At 39.1% G+C, this 20,824-nt stretch overlaps 1 protein-coding gene across 3 annotated transcripts in view; it reads left to right on the top strand.

The window, feature by feature from the left end:
* Positions 1–2,895: 2,895 nt before the first annotated feature.
* The window catches only part of LOC107822665 (chloride channel protein CLC-e), a 37,164-nt gene continuing 19,235 nt past the window's right edge, over positions 2,896–20,824 (top strand). The window contains exons 1-4 of one of the 3 annotated variants that reach the window (XM_075238011.1): positions 2,897–3,371; positions 3,821–4,202; positions 9,252–9,452; positions 18,186–18,652. In XM_075238011.1, the coding sequence (XP_075094112.1) occupies positions 2,949–3,371; positions 3,821–4,202; positions 9,252–9,452; positions 18,186–18,652 (1,473 nt within the window). In that variant the 5' untranslated portion in view covers positions 2,897–2,948. Of the gene's footprint in view, positions 3,372–3,820; positions 4,203–9,251; positions 9,453–13,021; positions 14,006–18,185; positions 18,653–20,824 lie in introns of those variants that run through there. The other 2 variants (XM_075238013.1, XM_075238012.1) reach the window with 2 other exon arrangements.

Raw genomic sequence — 20,824 nt, 5'->3', positions numbered from 1 at the left:
TGTTATACAAGATGCCTTTTGGCATATGTTTGAATGAATTGTTATAGTATTGTGGGAGTCGGCTGGCCTAGTACCATCGATAGGCGCCATCACGATAGGTTTGAGTCTAGGGTCGTGACACCTGCCTCCTGCCAATATTGTGGATGTTGAGGACAAAGAGGTGAATAAGGAACCTGCTTCCCTTGTTCGTAAATCCTCTAAGAAGTCTGTGCTCGTGAAGCCCAAGAAAATATCGTCTGTGAGGGGTGTTGAAATTGATAGAGAGAAAATTGTTGAAAAGAAGGAGCCTGGTGAGAAAGCTAAGTCTGGTAGGAAGGAGAAAAGTGTTGAGAAGAAGAAATCTCATAAGAGAAAGGCAAGTGACACTGAGGAACCTGATTCCTCCAAGAAAGCCACAGTGGAAGTATCAGAAATTAACAAAAGAGAAAAGCTGAAGAAGCAAAAGGTACTGTGAGGCAAAGTGTTTGACGCTGACATTCTTGACATGTCAGGCATGAGACAACTGTTTGATATTTGCGAGTTTCATAAGTGGACTCATCTCTTTACTATTCAGAGTCCCAAAGTCTATGAAGAGGAAGTTCGCATTTTACGCTACTCTGTTCACTGTGGAAGATGACAATATCTACCTAAGGGTTAATGGAGTGGATTTTGTGATGGATGAAGCTGTACTGGGGAGTATCTTGGATGTGCCTACTGAGGGGCTCTCGTCTGTTGAAGGGACATGCTCCTCCGATTTTAGGAAAATCATTCTAAAGCCTCAGGCTGTTCAGTGAGAGGAGCGGCTGCACAAAAAGACCCTGCTTCCAGTATACCAGCTCATGTTTGAGATGGTGAACAAGGTCCATCTCCCTCGTGCGGAAAGACGTTCCATTACTTCAATAGCGGACCTATTCCTCCTGGAGGCATTGGATGAATACATTACTATCAAACTGCCTGGAATCATAATTGAACATATGAAAAAGGTGGCAGACTTCAAGGATGGGAACCATGGTTGCCTTATGGGTTTCTGCTCACTAGAGTGTTTGAATATTTCAAAGTTCCTTTGGGAAGAGGAGCGATGGGTACTCGAAAGCAAACGTTCTCAATGACTACCTTGGAGGAGTGCGAGTGTATCGATAAAAAGGGGGAGTTGGTAGCAATTCTACAATTTCTCAGCTAATTGATGCTCATACTACTGCTAATAAGGAAATAAAGAGGCTGAAGGCTAGGAATGCCATTCTTAAGGGACATCTCGGTCAAGTCAAAGAGTAACTAGTTCTAGCATTGCACAGGGTGCAGAGGTTGCCCGCTTGATGGCTGAAAATGTAGACTTGAGAAAACAGGTTGAGAGCGATCTACAAATGCTCGAGTGTATGTTCTTCTCAAAGCCCTTGCCCCATCATCCTTCCCTCCCTCTTATAGTGCCCCTTAAACAGTCCCTTTGTCAGTGTCCAGTTTATCCATGCTTGTCTTCGTCCCAGTGTCCTATTTTGGTTTGTTATTTTTGTGACTGTGCTACTTTAAGTTGGTTTATTGTGCGTATGTTTTGTAACAATAGTACTAGTACTGCATATGTTTTTCTTCTCAAATTAATCAATGAGCATCCCAGTCTTTTGCTATGCATGTTATACTCTTGTGCTCTATTTTTAGCTATGTTGTGTGCACACAAGTGGCATGAGTTAACTTTGCTGGACTTCTTTTTACGTTTACTTGCATAAATATTTTGTATGATACCAAAAGTGGGAAGAAAAATTGAAGGGGAGAAAGAGAAATAGGTTCCTAGGGGGAATATAACTAATCTGCAAGGTGAATTGTATGGAGATTTGGTTCTTAGGGGGAACTTCAATTCTAAATTTGTCATCATCAAAAAAGGAGAAAATTGATAAGTTATGTGCCTTTGTGTTTTGTTGATTTAATAAACTTCGTATGAGAACCAGATATGGAACATGATACAAAGCCTCAAAGTGTTCAGAACAACAAGTCACATGTCTGGCACAAGTTCCAATGATACCAGTGAAAGGAACGACAGATGGAACAAATGGCTATCAATTCCTCCGGTCACACTACATGTCAACTCCTTATAGCTGTTAAAGCTGCTGCACTGTTGCACTGCACACACAACAGTGCAACAATCACTTTTTGGAGCATGCTATGTACCAGATACTTGCTTATATCATCCCAATGACCTCACTTATATATTACCAACACGAGACAAGGGAAAACACACACTTGCAAACCCTAAATCATTAATTCTTTCTCAAGTGTGTTGCCGCCTTCATTGACTCCAAGGCTTAAAGAACAAAGTAGCAACAGAACAAAGGACTATATCCCAGCACTAAGTTCATCTTGTGCCCTTAGTATTGTTGTATCTTTGTTAATGTTATTCACTTGTAATTCCTGCCCAACTTAGTTAGAAGCATCTCGTATGATATCTTTGTATACCAAAAACCTTGTGTTTTTGTTTGGCTAGAGTTAGTCAAAATGATGAGGTTTGTAATAGAGTTATTACAAAAAGACTTGCAAGTACGTGAGTGATTACGAGTTTAATTCCTATATTACAATAGGTCATGATTTTTAATCCCGTGAGCTGATAGTTTTACACGTAAAATATTGTTGTGTTATTTACTTACTGCTGTGTGTGTTACGTGTGAATTAATAGAGAACCAGGTTCTCTATATAGTTTGTGGACTCTAGTTTTCATCAATAATATTATATTATTTTATAATATTATATATTACATAACTTGGTATACAGGTTCCACCGAAAAACTAGTAAATATAAAAGCCAATCCACAAACTAAGAAAAAGAAGAAAAAGGAAATGAAAGTCCTCATAAAAAAAACGATTTTTTTTGTTAACGACATTAGTTGACGGGTAAAATCTAAAAAATTTGTGATAACATTATATTAGAATAAAAAATGTTTGACATTTTTATTATTGGTCTGACGAAGTTGTACGCTTCAGACAGCTATGATTAGCGGCCAAAACACCGTGCTGCACCATCCTCCTAATTCGCTCTTCAATTCCTTATCTCCTCGCCATATCTGTGTATCTTTCTGTAACGACAAAGCTTTAAAAAAGTCAGTCACGCACTCCGCCCCTCGGTTTGCTCGTCTGTTAAACAATGAATCACGAAAGTTGTTGGGTCGTCATCCAAATTGCTGGCCTTGGGCTCGACGACCATCTCTTCCTCCGGGACGTTCCTGTGACGGAAACATTGAAAAAGAACAAGATATGTGCGACAGCAGCAAAGACGATAGTGATAGTGATAGTGGTATCCAGATAGGATCTCTGCTCGAGGAAGTTATCCCACAAGGCAATAATACCGCTATAATCTCGGCTTGCTTTGTTGGCCTCTTCACCGGTATCAGTGTCGTGCTTTTCAACGCTGCGGTAAGTGCGCTATAGGTCTTTCATTTCTCTTTTCATCTACTATTCTCCCTTACTTACTTGGCCTCAGTCAATCAGCCCCCTGCCTACTTTAAATTATTGTACAATTTATCAGAGGAGTATCCTATACATCAAATTCACATAACTTAGTAAAATATGCTGACATTCTGAATTTTAACCTTACCAGCTTAGAACATCCAGGCTAGTTCAGAAACAGATAATCTAAATTGGCCTCATTTATAAGTCATTTTGTTAATCAAGACATACAATTTGGCTCTTGATAAAAGATTATGCAGCGCCCGATGATAACCTAATATTTATCAGCAACCCATATGTCACTTTCTTTTGTTTAAATGCTCTCCCATGTAATTTAACAATATTGTCACCATACAAAAGAGAACTGAAGTGAATGTTCCATTTGTGGTCATATAACGGATATCTCCCTTGGTTAGGTTCATGAAATACGTGATCTTTGTTGGGATGGAATTCCATATCGAGCTGCCTCAGAGGAGCCCATTGGAGTACATTGGCAACGTGTAATCTTAGTACCAGCTTGTGGCGGTTTGGTAGTCAGCTTTTTGAATGCCTTCCGAGCCACTCTGGAGGTTTCAACTGAAGAAAGTTGGACATCATCTGTTAAATCTGTGTTGGGGCCAGTTTTGAAGACAATGGCCGCTTGTGTCACATTAGGAACTGGGAATTCCTTAGGACCAGAAGGCCCTAGTGTTGAAATTGGTACATCTGTTGCCAAGGGAGTTGGAGCTCTGCTTGATAAAGGTGGTCGTAGAAAGCTGTCACTCAAGGCTGCTGGATCAGCTGCTGGAATCGCTTCTGGTTTGTTCCCCATATTATTCTTGGTTCTGAACCATACATGGTACATTTTCCTTATAATTACATGTAGCCTGTTGTATGCTTTCCTCTTTCCTGGGAAGCCTTTCTGTAAATGCAAATGTGTTTGCACTCAAACCAATAAACTGTAAAAACAGTGAACCCCTTGAGCAAGCAAAAGCACTTGAAAAACTATAAATAGATCCCCCCCCCCCCCCCCAAGATACAGTGAAATGACACCGGGTGACCCAAAAATAAAGCAGCTTACATCTTGACTTTGAGAGGAACTGCAATCAGCTATAAGTAGGTTATTAATTTCCAGTGCCTGCATTCTGCCCAAGTACTATGATATATTTCTGAAGCTTTGTTTCCCCAGTTCCTTTTTCAGACGTTTGCTGTCAATAAAGTTGAGCCAGCCAACTTGGTTCCCACAAGCTACTAATTTTGTCCAAGCTTACTCTATGGGAGAAGTTAAATTTCCCAAATTCCTTGAGCAGAAAATGAAAAATGAACTCAAAGTGTCATATTAGGCAACTATCTAAAGAAAAATACTTAATTGAAGTTTAGATAAGAAAAGTGAATATATATTGATGTAGTCTCCGTTAGGTGAGAAGCGCATCACTTACCCAGCAACATATGGACCTAAAATTTACTAGTGAACTTTTCACATTGTATCAAAAGCTCAACAAACAGAAAGATGACTAGTCCTAAAATGTTATTTCACATCAACCTTATCATACGTGCATTATTTGTTCTCTATATTTCTATTTCATCCGATATAACCAATCGTCATTGTAAATTCTATAATGCCTGTGGTTACTTTTGTCTTTAGTGACAAATGACATTTAGGCTAACCATGTAGTTATTGACTGATTTCGCTTGACGTCTCTTCCAATTATGTAGTAGTAGAGTGTTGAGATATGGATATGTTACCTTCTAAAAAAAAAGAGTGTTGAGATGCGGATGGTTTGCTAGCTGGCTTTTGTCTCCCTTCAAGTTGAATTAGCAAAAGCAATGTCTCATAAGTTGGATAGCTAGACAAGAAAAACTCCAAATTACTTTATGTAGAGTATTCTTAAGCTTGAGTCGCGAGTTGGAAATTGGAATTATGTAAAAAAACCTGGAATTATTTGGTTGAGCCTGCTTTTTATTTTTGTCAATATTTCCAGTATCTAACCCAACATGTTTAGAGCAATTCCCAGAGAGCCTCAATACGAGGCATTTGCAGAGTCTTTATGAGAGTCCAGGAAGGGGCACACACTGTAGAGGTATAGTGTTGTCCTTATTTTTTTTTTTTTGATAAGGTAAGATTTTATTAAAAGGTACCAAGATGGTGCAAAATTACAAACATCCAAACTAATACAACAAAGCAACTACATTCCTCCTAGCTCCTCTAGAAAATTCATATATTGTTCCATATTTTTCATTACATGTCTTTTACACCAGAAATACAAGTTTAATAAGCATCTGTTTTTAATCCTGGATACATGCTGCCTTTCCCCTTCAAAGCAAATCCTGTTTCTTTCCAACCATATTGTCCAGAACACACATAGAGGAATTGTTCTTCATACTATCTGTTGACTCTTTGCCACTTTTTGTTGTTGCCATGTCTCCAACAAACTTTACACTGGCAGGCATTGCCCACTTGACATCATATATATTTAGGAAGAGCTACCAACACTGCTTTGCCACTTTGAAATGGATGATTAGATGGTTGACTGTTTCTGCCTCTTCTTCACACATGTAACACCGGTTACATAGAGCAAAACCTCTCTTCTGCAAGTTCTCCTGAGTTAGAAAAGCTTCCTTTGCTCCAATCCAACCAAAACGGGCTACTTTAATAAGTGCTTTTGACTTCCATATTGCTTTCCATGGCCAATTTGACTGATAAAGCCCTTGTAGTTTTTGTAACAAGCTATAACAACTGCTGACTGTGAAAATACCATCATTACTTGCTGCCCAGATTAATGAGTCTCTCCTGTTTTCCTCCAATCTAACATTATTCAATAACTGCATCAATTGGGAAAATTCATCAACTTCCCAGTCATTGAGGCCCCTCTTGAAGATTAGCTGCCAGCCGGTGCTTGAATAGAAGTCTAACACTCTTCCATTTTTGTTAATAGAGCAGCTATATAGACCAGGAAACTTTGATCTAAGACTTCCATTTTCCAACCACATATCAGACCAAAACAGGGTATTATTACCATTTCCAAGTTTCAGTTTCACAAACTGACTATATTTATTCCAAAGATTACTAATTGTGCTCCAAACTCCCCCTTTTGAAGAAGATTGAATTGAACGAGGAGCCCACATGTCCTTCATACCATACTTGGCATCTATCACCTTTTTCCATAATCTATTCCCATCATAATTATATCTCCATAGCCATTTAAATAAAAGACTTTTGTTATGCATCTTTAGATTCCTCACTCCTAATCCCCCTCTTTCTTTTTTTTTCATCACCTCTTGCCATTTGACCAAGTGAAATTTCTTGTTATCATTATTACCTTCCCACAAAAATTTATTCCTCATAGTATTCAATTTTTTCTCCACTGATGTTGGCATTTTAACGAGAGATATTAGATAAGTAGGTATACCATCCATCACACTATTGACCAGTGTAAGCCTACCACCAAGAGATAAATATTGTCTTTTCCATGACACCAGTTTACTGCTACATCTATCCAAGACCCCCTGCCACATCTTTGCATCATTCTTTTTTGCTCCAAGTGGTAGGCCCAGATAGGTGGATGGTAGCTGCTCCACTTTACAACCCAAAACATCTGCCAGATCATCAATACAATGCTCGGCATTAATACTAAACACATTACTCTTTGCCAAGTTCACTTTCAATCCCGAGACAGCTTCAAAAGCTAGTAGTACTCCTATGAGGTGTAAGAGTTGCTCTTTTTCAGCTTCACATAATATCAATGTATCATCAGCATAGAGTATGTGTGAGAAATACAGTTCTTCCCCCTCTCTTTTTCTAATTTTCAATCCTCTAATCCACCCTAACTTTTCTGCTTTTAAAAGCATTCTGCTAAAGATTTCCATCACCAACAAAAATAAATAGGGGGATATTGGATCCCCCTGTCTTAACCCCCTCTGAGAATTAAAGTATCTATGTGGACTCCCATTAATTAAAACTGAGAAGCTAATTGAGGATATGCAGAATTTTATCCACCCAATCCATCTTTCCCCAAAATTCGTATGTTTCATCAGATTTAACAGACATGACCAATTTACATGATCATAAGCCTTTTCCACGTCAAGTTTGCAGGCCACCCCTTTAATCTTCCTCTTGAATAGATATTCAAGACACTCATTAGCTACCATAGCAGCATCAATAAATTGCCTTCCTCTTACAAAGGCATTCTGATTATCTAATATCAATTTTCCTATCACCATCTTTAATCTTTCAGCTATCGACTTTGCAATTATTTTATAGACACTGCCCAACAAGCTGATAGGTCTAAAATCTTTCACTTCCGCTGCCCCCTTTTTCTTAGGAATAAGAGCAATGAAAATTGAGTTTAGGCTCTTAGTCTTGTCCTTATTTTCAGGGTTGAACTAGTTCTTTAGAAGTTTCCTAGGCTTCCTAATTTCCAAAGTTCTGCCAGGTCCTTTTCTAGTGAAGTACTTGAAGTTTAATAAATCAAATTTTAATTTCTAACATATCCCGAGAAATTCATTCACAAATTCAACTGGTGACTTCTGATGCAGAAACATAAGCAACTGCTTATGGGTTCATATGTTCCTGCAATTTTATTGTTGACATGGATTGGCTTCATATGGTTTTGTTCCTGCAATTTTATCGCTGACACTAATCCTTTCATATGGTTTTATGTGGGGTGGTAAATAGAGGTTAAGAGACAAGAAGAGGCTGGAAAAGGTGGGCAGTTCATTTGTTAGTAGACTACTCTATTTACTAAGAGATATGATGTCCCATACATTACTCGAATTGGCTCCAAATACAGATTCCACTTCTTTGTCGAGTTTCCTTATTGTACAGAGTTCGACTCGTCAAGGGAAATTCACTTCCTTTGACTGAATAATGCTAGTTTGAGTAGTACCTTAAATTAAATGGACCATTTAATTCTATCTACTTGATAGAATAGACTGGTCATCAACTAGTTGCAAATATAATGACAACTCCGCCATGTTTGCAGAGTCACCTGATGAAGAAGTACCTCAATTAGTAGACCATTTCTTGAATGTTCTACAGTATTCTCTATGCCTACATGACCACATCACTTTTCCTTTTGCGTTGTGAGAACTTGAACTTGGTGAGCGGGGGTTCCCCAGGAATGGCATCTTGGTGGCAGATGACCATTCTGTCCTTATCTTAGCTAATGCTTCTTGGATTGCCTCACTAGATTTATTATACCTTTAATAAATGTTTGCCATTGTTCTGCCATAATAGAGGGATGTACCTAGCTGGTGCTTCACATCACATAGTCCAAAACTAATGAAATGCTTTACAATTGTCGAGTACTAAAGGATGATTTGTGGAATCAGATCTCAAACAATTTATTTTGAGGAAGAAAAATACCAAAGGTTTTTTCTGTTTGTTGGAAGATTAAAAATCCTTTAAAAGGTAAAGATTTATGAACTTAATTCAGCATTTTTGTGGCCATTGCTGAAAAAGAGAAAACAATGGCACTTATTCGAGTTTGCTTATCCAAAAAAAAAGAAGAAGAGAATGTCACGTAATGCAATTTCATCTTAGGAAACTTTGCAGGAGAAAAGCAAGAGTGATAAAACAGAACTATTTGTTTTTTTGATAAGTTGTTGTGACCTATTTCTTTGTCATTCTTATTTGCTAATAAGCTAATGTACCCTGTACTATGGTTGTTTTGACTTAATCCGGGGATGTTCAGTGAGCATTTTCTTGTTTTTTCTGCTGTCAGCATCTGCTGCCTTACAGGAATTCATTTTCTGGAAATTTACTTCTTGTTCTGCTAACATTTTCCTGTTATATCTTGTCAGTCATTTTCTCTCCATGGTTATACTGTTTGTGTCACTTTGAAACTCTCCTTGTTTTCTACTTTAAAGGATTTAATGCTGCTGTCGGGGGCTGTTTCTTTGCTGTGGAATCTGTGTTATGGCCATCACCTGCAGAGTCCTCCTTGTACTTGACAAATACGACTTCAATGGTTATTCTCAGTGCTGTTATAGCTTCTGTAGTCTCAGAAATTGGTCTTGGCTCTGAACCTGCATTTGCAGTTCCAGGATATGATTTCCGTACACCTACTGGTAATTTTGGACTTCTTTCTCGAGTTTGATTCTTAAATACAATTGTACCCGTCACTTACAGCAACAACAACTACATTTCAACAGCTAGTTGGGGTTGGCTACACAGATCATCACTATCCATTTCAATTTCTTTAGTCCCATTTCTTTCGAATATTCAGTACTTTGGGATTCTCTATTATCAGAGGTTCTCTTTATTTTCTACTTTGACGTACAAATCTCTAAATAGATTAAAGAAGACTCCTAGAGACACTGGCCTAATGCAAATGTACCACCATGAATAAACCTTAATCTGAAATAGCTGGTATCGTATATAAGAACCTTTAGCTTTAATTGTGTTCTATATTGATCTTTTGGGACAACTTCCGTCCAATAATATTATGTCTTACTTATACAGTTATACTTATCCTTAAACTTTACTCTTTAGAGTGGTTATCCGTAGTTCAAGCTTTTGTTGGCACCATAGCTAGTTTGGTTCTTAGTAAAAAGTTACTCTTTAGAGTGGTAACTTTTTGTCAATTTTCTTAGTGAAAATATAACCTCTGTGACAAATCTACCAAGTATAAATCCAATATGGTTCTGTGTCATACTTGTAGTTTATCCAAGTCTATGCTCCATCACTCTTACAAAGGCTCATCGTATGACTAATTTTTTTTGAGAAAGGTAACAGTTTGTATTGATAATAAGATCAGCGCCAGGTTAGTCATTAGTGCTAATAGCTGTATGTACAACTCCAAAAGAGCAAAAGACAAGCACCTGGTGTAACGTAAATTACAAGCTGCCTATAAAATCTATCAGGTCTCCTACCTCACTAAACATTTCTTGTTTACACCAAAAAAATAAAACAAGGAAAGACAATCCATCTTAATCTTCTGAATGGAGTTTCTTTTGCCTTCAAACATCTCGAGTTCCTTTCGTTCCATGCAATCCACCATATACAAGCTGGGATGCTTTTCCATTTGTCTTTATCCATTTTTTCTACCAATTCCCTTCCAATTGACTAGAAGTTCCAATGTGGTTCTAGATATGACCCAATTAACTCCCAACATATAAAAGAACATGTTCCACGGATTTGTAGTGATTCTGCAATGTAGGAACAAGTGAGCATTACTTTCTACTTCCTGTCCACAAAGAAAACATCTTGAGCAAATCTGGAAACCTCTTCTTTGTAAGTTATCATGTGTTAAACATGCTTTTTTACCACTAACCAGACAAAACATGATACTTTGGGAGGAGTTTTAACCCTCCAAATGTGTTTCCAAGGCCACACCTCAGTCATTGAAACATTATGATTTAGAGTCCAGTATGCATCTTTTACTGAAAATGCACCTTTGCTATTCAGCTTCCAAACTATTTTATCTATGGTCTTGTTAGTTTACAGCTATGTATATAGTGTAGTCTTGTCCCACATTGGAATAGGAGTAGTATGTCCTTGTATAGTATAGCTATAAATAAGGACCTCTTGTATTGTATTGAACATCCAATATCAATAACATATTTTCTCCCGTGCTTTCTCACATGGTATCAGAGCAATTGTGAGAGATTTATCGCTGCGCATAAATTCCAGCGACTCCGGGAAGAGAAATCAGTCACCGGAAGTCTTTTTCCGACGACTCTTTCAAGGTTGTTTGCGTTTGCTTTATAAATCCAACACTACCACAAGAGTAATCACTGTCCGGCGACCAAACCCCAGTAAAAATCTCCGGCAGCAGCCTCCTCACGCCACCAGAAGCTCACGCGCCGGCGCGTACGACCACTTCCGTCCATTTTTTGAAAAACTTCCTTCAGAACAGTTGGGTCGCCTGGTAATTCCTATCCTACCCCTACTGTTTTCATTTCATTCCGACCACTTTGAGTTTTTTCCGGCTGCTACAGTACTATTCCGGCAGCTATAGTACTATTCCGACAACTACAGTAAGATTCCGGCTGCTACAGTATTTCATTATTCTGTTTTTGTGTTTCCTTACTCTGTTTCAGTGGATTACAATTGATTCTTTCTCTTATTTGGTAATAATTTGCAACAATGTCTATGGGATTTGATGTTTTTGGGTCTAGAAACATGAGTTCTGGAAGCTCTAGTGTTATTATTACCTCAGAACCTTAAATGGGAGGTTCAAACTACTTAGCTTGGGCTTCATCTGTCGAGTTGTGGTGTAGAGGCCAAGGTGTTCAAGATCATCTAATCAAACCGTCTAGCGAAGGAGATGAAAAGGCAATAACACTTTGGACAAAAATCGATGCTCAGTTATGTAGCATCTTGTGGCGATCTATTGATTCCAAGTTGATGCCCTTGTTTCGTCCATTCCTGACATGTTATTTGGTTTGGGCAAAGGCACACACCTTATACACTAATGACATATCTCGCTTCTATGATGTGATATCGCGGATGACAAACTGAAAGAAGCAAGAATTAGATATGTCTACTTACTTGGGTCAAGTACAAGCAATCATGGGGGAATTTGAGAAGTTGATGCCAGTTTCTGCTAGTGTTGAAAAACAACAAGAGCAGCGACAAAAGATGTTTCTCGCTCTTACCCTCGCTGAACTTCCTAATGATCTTGATTCAGTACGCGACCATATTTTAGCTAGTCCGACTGTCCCGACAGTTGATGAATTATTCTCTCGATTACTCCGCCTTGCTGCAGCACCAAGTCCACCAGTGATCTCATCACAGATACTTGATTCCTCTGTTCTTGCATCCCAGACAATGGATGTTCGGGCATCTCAAACTATGGAGCATAGACGAGGAGGAGGTCGTTTTGGAAGATCTAGACCCAAGTGTTCTTATTGTCACAAACTTGGACACACTCGTGAAATGTGTTATTCCTTACATGGTCGTCCACCCAAAAATGCTTACATTGCTCAGACCGAGACTCCAGGTAACCAGGGATTTTCTTTATCTAAAGAAGAATATAATGAACTCCTTCAGTATCGAACAAGTAAGCAGACATCTCCACAAGTAGCCTCAGTTGCTTAGACTGATACTTCTTTTACTGGTAATTTTTTTGCTTGTGTTTCCCAGTCTAGCACTCTTGGCCCATGGGTCATGGACTCAGGCGCTTCTGATCACATCTCTGGTAATATATCACTTTTGTTAAATATTGTATATTCATAGTCTCTTCCCATTGTTACTTTAGCCAATGGATGTCAAATTACGGCAAAAGGAGTTGGACAAGCTAATCCCTTGTCTTCTATCACCCTAGATTCTGTTCTTTATGTCCCTGGCTGTCTTTTTCGTCTTGCATCTGTTAGTCGTTTGACTCGTGCCCTCCATTGTGGTATATATTTTATTGACGATTCTTTTATTATGCAGGACTGCAGTACGGGACAGACAATTGGTACAGGACGTGAATCAGAAGGCCTTTACTACCTTAACTCACTCAGTCCTTCCACAACATGTCTAGTTACAGATCCTCCAGATCTAATCCACAGACGTTTAGGACATCCGAGTTTATCCAAACTTCAGAAGATGGTGCCTAGTTTATCTAGTTTGTCTACATTAGATTGTGAGTCGTGTCAGCTTGGGAAACATACCCGAGCCTCCTTTTCGCGTAGTGTTGAGAGTCTTGCATAGTCTGCCTTCTCCTTAGTTCATTCTGATATATGGGGTCCTAGTAGAGTAAGTTCAACCTTGGGATTTCGTTATTTTGTTAGTTTCATTGATGATTATTCAAGATGTACTTGGCTTTTCTTAATGAAAGACCGTTCTGAGTTATTTTCTATATTCCAGAGTTTCTGTGCTGAAATGAAAAACCAATTTGGTGTTTCTATTCGCATTTTTCGCAGTGATAATGCCTTAGAATATTTATCTTTTCAATTTCAGCAGTTTATGACTTCTCAAGGAATTATTCATCAGACATCTTGTCCTTATACCCCTCAACAAAATGGGGTTGCTGAGAGAAAGAATAGGCACCTTATTGAGATTGCTCGCACACTTCTAATTGAATCTCGTGTTCCGTTGCGTTTTTGGGGCGATGCAGTGCTCACAACTTGTTATTTGATTAATCGGATGCCTTCATCTCCCATCAAGGATCAGATTCCACATTCAGTATTGTTTCCCCAGTCACCCTTATACTCTCTTCCACCCCGTATTTTTGGAAGCACGTGTTTTGTTCATAACTTAGCCCCTGGGAAAGATAAGTTAGCTCTTCGTGCTCTCAAGTGTGTCTTCCTTGGTTATTCTCGTGTTCAGAAGGGATATCGTTATTATTCTCCAGATCTTCGTAGGTACCTTATGTCAGCTGACGTCACATTTTTTGAGTCTAAACCTTTCTTTACTTTTGCTGACCACCATGATATATCTGAGGTCTTACCTATACCGACCTTTGAGGAGTTTACTATAGCTCCTCCTCCACCTTCGACCACAGAGGTTTCATCCATACCAGCCGTTGAGGAGTCTAGTGTTGTTCCTCGTAGTTCCCCAGCCACAGGAACACCACTCTTGACTTATCATCATCGTTCGCGCCCTACATCGGGCCCAACTGGTTCTCGTCCTGCACCTGACCCTTCTCCTGCTGCGGACCCTGCTCCTAGTACACTGATTGCACTTCGGAAAGGTATACGAACCATACTTAACCCTAATCCTCATTATGTCGGTTTGAGTTATCATCGTCTGTCATTTCCCCATTATGCTTTTATATCTTCTTTGAACTCGGTTTCCATCCCTAAGTCTACAGGTGAAACGTTGTCTCACCCAGGATGGCGACAGGCTATGAGTGACGAGATGTCTGCTTTACATACAAGTGGTACTTGGGAGCTTGTTCCTCTTCCCTCAGGTAAATCTACTGTTGGTTGTCGTTGGGTTTATGCAGTCAAAGTTGGTCCCGATGGCCAGATTGATCGACTTAAGGCCCGTCTTGTTGCCAAAGGATATACTCAGATATTTGGGCTCGATTACAGTGATACCTTCTCTCCCGTGGCTAAAGTGGCTTCAGTCCGTCTTTTTCTATCCATGGCTGCGGTTCGTCATTGGCCCCTCTATCAGCTGAACACTAAGAATGCCTTTTTTCACGGTGATCTTGAGGATGAGGTTTATATAGAGCAACCACCTGGTTTTGTTGCTCAGGAGGGGGTCTCGTGGCCTTGTATGTCGCTTGCGTCGGTCACTTTATGGTCTAAAGCAGTCTCCTAGAGCCTGGTTTGGTAAGTTCAGCACGGTTATCCAGGAGTTTGGCATGACTCGTAGTGAAGCTGATCACTCTGTGTTTTATCGGCACCCTGTTGACATTCCGATGGATCCGAATTCTAAACTTATGCCAGGACAGGGGGAGCCGCTTAGCGATCCTGCAAGCTATAGGCGGCTGGTTGGAAAATTAAATTATCTCACAGTGACTAGACCCGATATTTCTTATCCTGTAAGTGTTGTGAGTCGATTTATGAATTCTCCCTGTGATAGTCATTGGGTTGCAGTTGTCCGCATTATTCGGTATATAAAATCGGCTCCAGGCAAAGGGTTACTGTTTGAGGATCAAGGTCATGAGCAGATCGTTGGATACTCAGATGCTGATTGGGCAGGATCACCTTCTGATAGACGTTCTACGTCTGGATGTTGTGTTTTAGTAGGAGGCAATTTGGTGTCTTGGAAGAGCAAGAAACAGAATGTAGTTGCTCGGTCTAGTGCAGAAGCAGAATATCGAGCAATGGCTATGGCAACATATGAGCTAGTCTCGACCAAACAATTGCTCAAGGAGTTGAAATTTGGTGAAATCAATCGGATGGAACTTGTGTGCGATAATCAAGCTGCCCTTCATATTGCATCAAATCCGGTGTTCCATGAGAGAACTAAACACATTGAGATTGATTGTCACTTCGTCAGAGAAAAGATACTTTCAGGAGAGATTGCTACAAAGTTTGTGAGGTCGAATGATCAACTTGCAGATATTTTCACCAAGTCTCTCACTGGTCCTCGTATTGGTTATATATGTAACAAGCTCGGTACATATGATTTGTATGCACCGGCTTGAGGGGGAGTGTTAGTTTACAGCTATGTATATAGTGTAGTCTTGTCTCACATTGGAATAGGAGTAGTATGTCCTTGTATAGTATAGCTATAAATAAGACAGTACTAACGTCCCTTTTGCCGGGGGTTCTGCATCTTTAAATAGATGCACGTGGTTCCATAGCAGACCGTGTTGATCACAGATCGTGCTGCATCCTCTTCCCAGCGGACTCGGTGAGCCCCTCTTGTATTGTATTGAACATCCAATATCAATAACATATTTTCTCTCGTGCTTTCTCACAGGTCTGTGATGTACCCTTGAAAGGTTCAAGAGTTTGGAGGAAGATAGAAACTCTGTTTATCTCCCAATCATCCAAAGATCTTCTAAAGTTCCAGTTCCATCCTTGTGAGCTCCAGACTGACTTACCAATGCTTGGCTTTGAAGACTTAGAGAGAATAAGTCAGGAAAAATCTTTCAACCTTCCTTGCCCTATCCGGTGATCTTCCCAAAAAGATGTCTTCAACCCATTGCCAACATTGATCCTGATATTGCTACTGAAAGATTTCTTTTGGTGGCAGGATTACTCTCATTAACAATGTACTTGACAATCTCCATACATACGAATGTCTCTTTACCCTCTTGCCATTAAGGTTGTAAAGAGACTTGTCAAATTAAGAAGAGGTTTCCTATGGAACTGTTTCAAGGAAGGAACCTCCTTTCCTTTGGTCAAGTGGAGTTAAGTCATATAATCTAGGAAGTGGAGACTTGGGTATAAAATAGCTGCAACTACAGAAAAGGAGCATCTTATTTAAATGATCACGCAAATGTGCCCAAAACTTTAAATATCTGCGGAGCATATGGTTGTAGCAAAATTTGAATCTTCCGGTCAATGTTGCTCATGTCCAGTGAATACCCCTGATGGTGAAAGTGTCCTGAAGGGAAGCAGGAACTTATTGGAGGAATTGGCATTTAACACTCAGCATTTCGTTAGGTCATAGCCCGCTGAAAATTGAGTGCCCAGATTTATATAGTTTTGCTCTAAACTGACGATGCAGTTGCACAACATACGACAAACTAAGGTGGGACATCTTCTTCGGAAGGAATTTTGAGGATTAAGAGATAGAGTGGTTGATTCAGTTGCAAATGAAGCTTCAAGGGTTCAATATCATCCAGGAGACACCGGATTCTGATAGATAAAACAACAGAAAGATGAACACTACTTTGTTAGGCTTGTTACAAGTTGCTATCGTCTTTCTTATCTCGGCACACAATTTAGATTTGGGAACTTATTTGGAAAATAGAGTGGTTGTTTTTGTGAATAGCATCAGACAAAGCTTCTGAGCTGGTACGACAGAAAACTCAACAGGGAGAATAAAAGACTGTGGTTCACGATTTCTGCATGCATCTTGTAGGTTATTTGGTGGGTAAAATATTTAATGTTTTGAAGGGAAGGTAGAACATGTTCATAGGCTTAGATTCAAATGTTTGTATTTTTTTGGCTCTTTGGTGAGAGATGCTGAATGTAAATGACATAGGCAGCTGACTATAATTTCTCAGCTCCTTGCTTTTTAAATTGGCAGGCACTGATATGTACATGTGAACATCCAACACTTTTGTGGTGCCGTTCCGATGAATAAAGCACATTAATCACTTACTGATCAGGAGTAATAGTTTAGGAGTTCTAGAATTTTTGTACATAAAATGAACCAAAAAGAATATCGGAATGAGAACATGTTTCTTTTTTTGTTTCTTCTTTTTCGTACAAATTTCAATAACACTTCTGATAGAATAGCTAGGTCCATTTGAATTCCTTTGGAGACCCTTACACAACCAATGAATGGCAAGTATAGCATTTTCTAACACCCTCCCACATGTATAATCCAGTTTTTAGGGTTTAGATGTGGATTTGATTTGACCTTATTGCCTTTTTTTGTTTTTGTTCTTTTTGAAGTAGAGAGTGAGGAGGCTCACAACGACGGGCTACGTAGAGCGAGATTAATTCGGCTCAACGGGCTAATGATTGGACTTACATGCTACAACAATGTTAGGAGAAAGAGAGAGAGAGAGAGAGAAGCCCAGAGCAGTTCCACGAGTTAAGAAAGAGAAGTCCAAAGCGATTGAATATGAAGAGAGAAAGCGGTTGTGCTAACAGGCTCCCTCAAGTTTGGCTCTGAGCATCCAACTCAAAACCTTAAGGCAATGAGTAGAGTAGCCCAGGACCATTTAAACTCCTGTTGAAAACCTTACACAACCAATAAGGGAACAAGTGTAACATTCTCTTACAACCCTACCGTCTTATAAGTCAGGGCTCTAATTTAGCATAAAATCAAAGTGAGGCGATCTACTATGAAATGAAGAAAATAACTGATAAATATAAAGAATGTTAATTCTCCCATATAGCCTGAATGTTCCCAGAACAAAATAAATTAGTCTCATGATTTATCATTAACATGATGTTCCTCTTATTTTGAGTGATTAGGAAGGTTAATCAAGGAGTAAATTCTTTCTAATTTGTATCGTCTAGAATTATTTGTCTAACAAATTTTCAGATTACCGGTGATCAAAAGAGGAAAATATTTTGCATACAACGTTACCATACCTTACAAAAGGGCGATGAACATTTTTTTATTTTATTATTGTCCTTTTTTTCAATTAGGGGTTATGCAGTCTTCCTCCACGTGATATTACTCTTAGAATCACGTTTTTGTCATTGCTATTACTTACTGTGGTAAGTACAAATGTGTTTTGAACTCTTTTTGGTATGTATTATTGAGTTAATTTTTCGTTTCCATTTCAGAGCTGCCGCTTTATCTTCTGCTGGGCATCTTTTGTGGCTTAGTTTCAGTGGCATTATCAAGTTGTACATCATTTATGCTGCAAATAGTGGAAAATATTCAAATGACCAGCGGCATGCCAAAAGCAGCTTTTCCTGTCCTGGGCGGTCTTCTGGTTGGGCTGGTAGCTTTAGCATATCCTGAAATCCTTTACCAGGGTTTTGAGAATGTTAATATTCTGCTAGAATCTCGCCCACTAGTGAAAGGCCTCTCCGCTGATCTGTTGCTCCAGCTTGTAGCTGTCAAAATAGTAACAACTTCATTATGCCGAGCCTCTGGATTGGTTGGAGGCTACTATGCGCCATCTCTATTCATCGGTGCTGCTACTGGAACTGCATATGGGAAAATTGTTAGCTACATTATCTCTCATGCTGATCCAATCTTTCATCTTTCCATCTTGGAAGTTGCATCCCCACAAGCTTATGGCCTGGTATGAATTTGTCTTTTGTTAGAAGTAGCATTACATATCTGGATAAGTGAGTTTTTTATTATTGAAAAGTAATAACAGGAGAACAAGAGAATATATCACCCAAATCTACTTCTTTCCTCTCTTCTATTCTTCTGAAATTCAAGGTCCTTTAACTCCTCCACAGTCTGTCTAGTTATTGATCCTGTAGACTTAATTCACATAGGTTTAGGACATTCGAGTTTATCCAAACTTCATGAAAAGGTTTCTAATTTTTTTACATTACATTATGAGTCGTGTCTACTTGAGAAACATATCACTCCATGTTTCTATAGTCTGTTTTCTCCTTAGTTTATTCTGATATGTGGGGTCCTATTAAGTCAGTTCAACATTGTATTTTCATTATTTTTGCAGTATCATTGATAATTATTCAAGATGTACTTGGATTTTCTTTACAAGAGATAGTTCTCAGTTGTTTTTTGTGTTCCTAAGTTTTTATGCTGCAATACAAAATTGGTTTGATGTCTCTATTTGCATTTTTCCCAATGATAATGCCTTAGAATATTTTCTTTTCCGTTTCAGTAGCTTATTATTTCTTTAGGAACTCTTTATCAGAAATCTCAACTGAGATAGATGAGAGGAAGAATAAGCATATCATTGGTCTCATTCAGTCCCCTGTCAAGCTTAGTTTCTTGAGCGATGCGGTTTCACGTCCTTTTATTAGATTAATTGGATGCCTCATCTGCTATCCAAAATCAGTTAACTTTCGATATTGTTTCCTCGCTTACCTTTATACTCTCTTTCCCTCGAGTCTTTGGGAGCACATGTTTTGTTCAATAACATAGCTCCTGGAAAGTGACCAGCGCAACCGACAAACAAGGCCTTCTTAATGTAGAAGGTGGACATATGCTATTCTAGCCACGGGAAAGAAAGTAATATTGTAATCAAACCCAAATATCTGAGTATAACCTTTGGCAATGGCGATCAATTTGATTATATGGACCAACTTTGCCTGCATATACCCACCGACAACCAATAATAGATTTACCGGGAGGTAGAGAAACAAGCTCCCAAATACCACTAATATGTAAAGCAGATATATCTCTGATCATAGCTTGTCCTTGTGGACATAGGGATAGAAATTAAGGACAAAGATGACACAAAAGCATAATGCGGTGATGATAAACGATGATAACTCAAATCAATATAATGGGGATGGGGATTGAGAGTGGATCGAATATCTTTGCGGAATGCGATTGGTAGACTAGGAGGAGAGAAGTCTGTGGACATGATGTTGGACTGAGATCAATAATAAGTCAAGAATGGTGGAGCTACAGAACATGGAACTGGAGCTGTAGGTGACATAATCGGAGCTGTAGGAGGTGGAGCTATAGAGGAAGGTGAAGGAGAGATAGCGACTGAATCTCCAAAAGATGAAACCGGTAATACCTCAAAAAATGTCTAAGAGATCATTTGGACCTATGAAGTATGATTGCGTTTTTAAAAAGGTAACATCATAAGGTCAGGTGAATAACATTGATATCCCCGTTGCATCCTCGAGTAACTTAGAAATATACATTTGAGAGCACGGAGAGCTAACTTATCTTTTCTGGAGCAAGGTTGTAAACAAAACACGTGCTCCCAAAGACACGAGGTGGAAGAGAGAAAGGTGAGTGGGGAAACAAGACAGAGGATGAAACTTGACTCTTGATAGTTGAAGATGACATACAATTAATAAGACAATAGGATGTGAGATCCAATGACAGTTCTCATGAACTGCTGAAATGGAGAAGACAAATACTCTGGGGCGTTATCACTACGAAATGTGCAGTTAGAAACCCCAAATTGATTTTGGATTTCAGTGTGGAAGGTCTAAAAAATAGAGAACAACTCAGATTGATTTTTCATCAAGAATATCCAAGTGGACTTGGAATAATCATCAATGAAACTGACAAAGTAGCGGAATTCCAAGGTAGAACTAACCCGACAAGGACCCCAAACATCTGAATGGACTAAAGTGAAAGGTAACTCTACCCGATTATCAGGATGTCGAGGGAAATGAGAGTGAGTATGCCTTCTGAGCGGATATGACTCACGCTCTAGAGTGGACAAGTGAGACAAACGAGGTACTATTTTCTAAAGTTCTGATAAATTGGGATGTCCTAACTGTATATGTAATAAATCTGGTGGATCAGT

This window comes from Nicotiana tabacum, chromosome 19 (assembly GCF_000715075.1).
Source record: "Nicotiana tabacum cultivar K326 chromosome 19, ASM71507v2, whole genome shotgun sequence".
Taxonomy (NCBI): domain Eukaryota; kingdom Viridiplantae; phylum Streptophyta; class Magnoliopsida; order Solanales; family Solanaceae; genus Nicotiana; species Nicotiana tabacum.
Note: the sequence above shows the minus strand (reverse complement) of the source record. Positions and strands in the feature narration are given on the sequence as shown.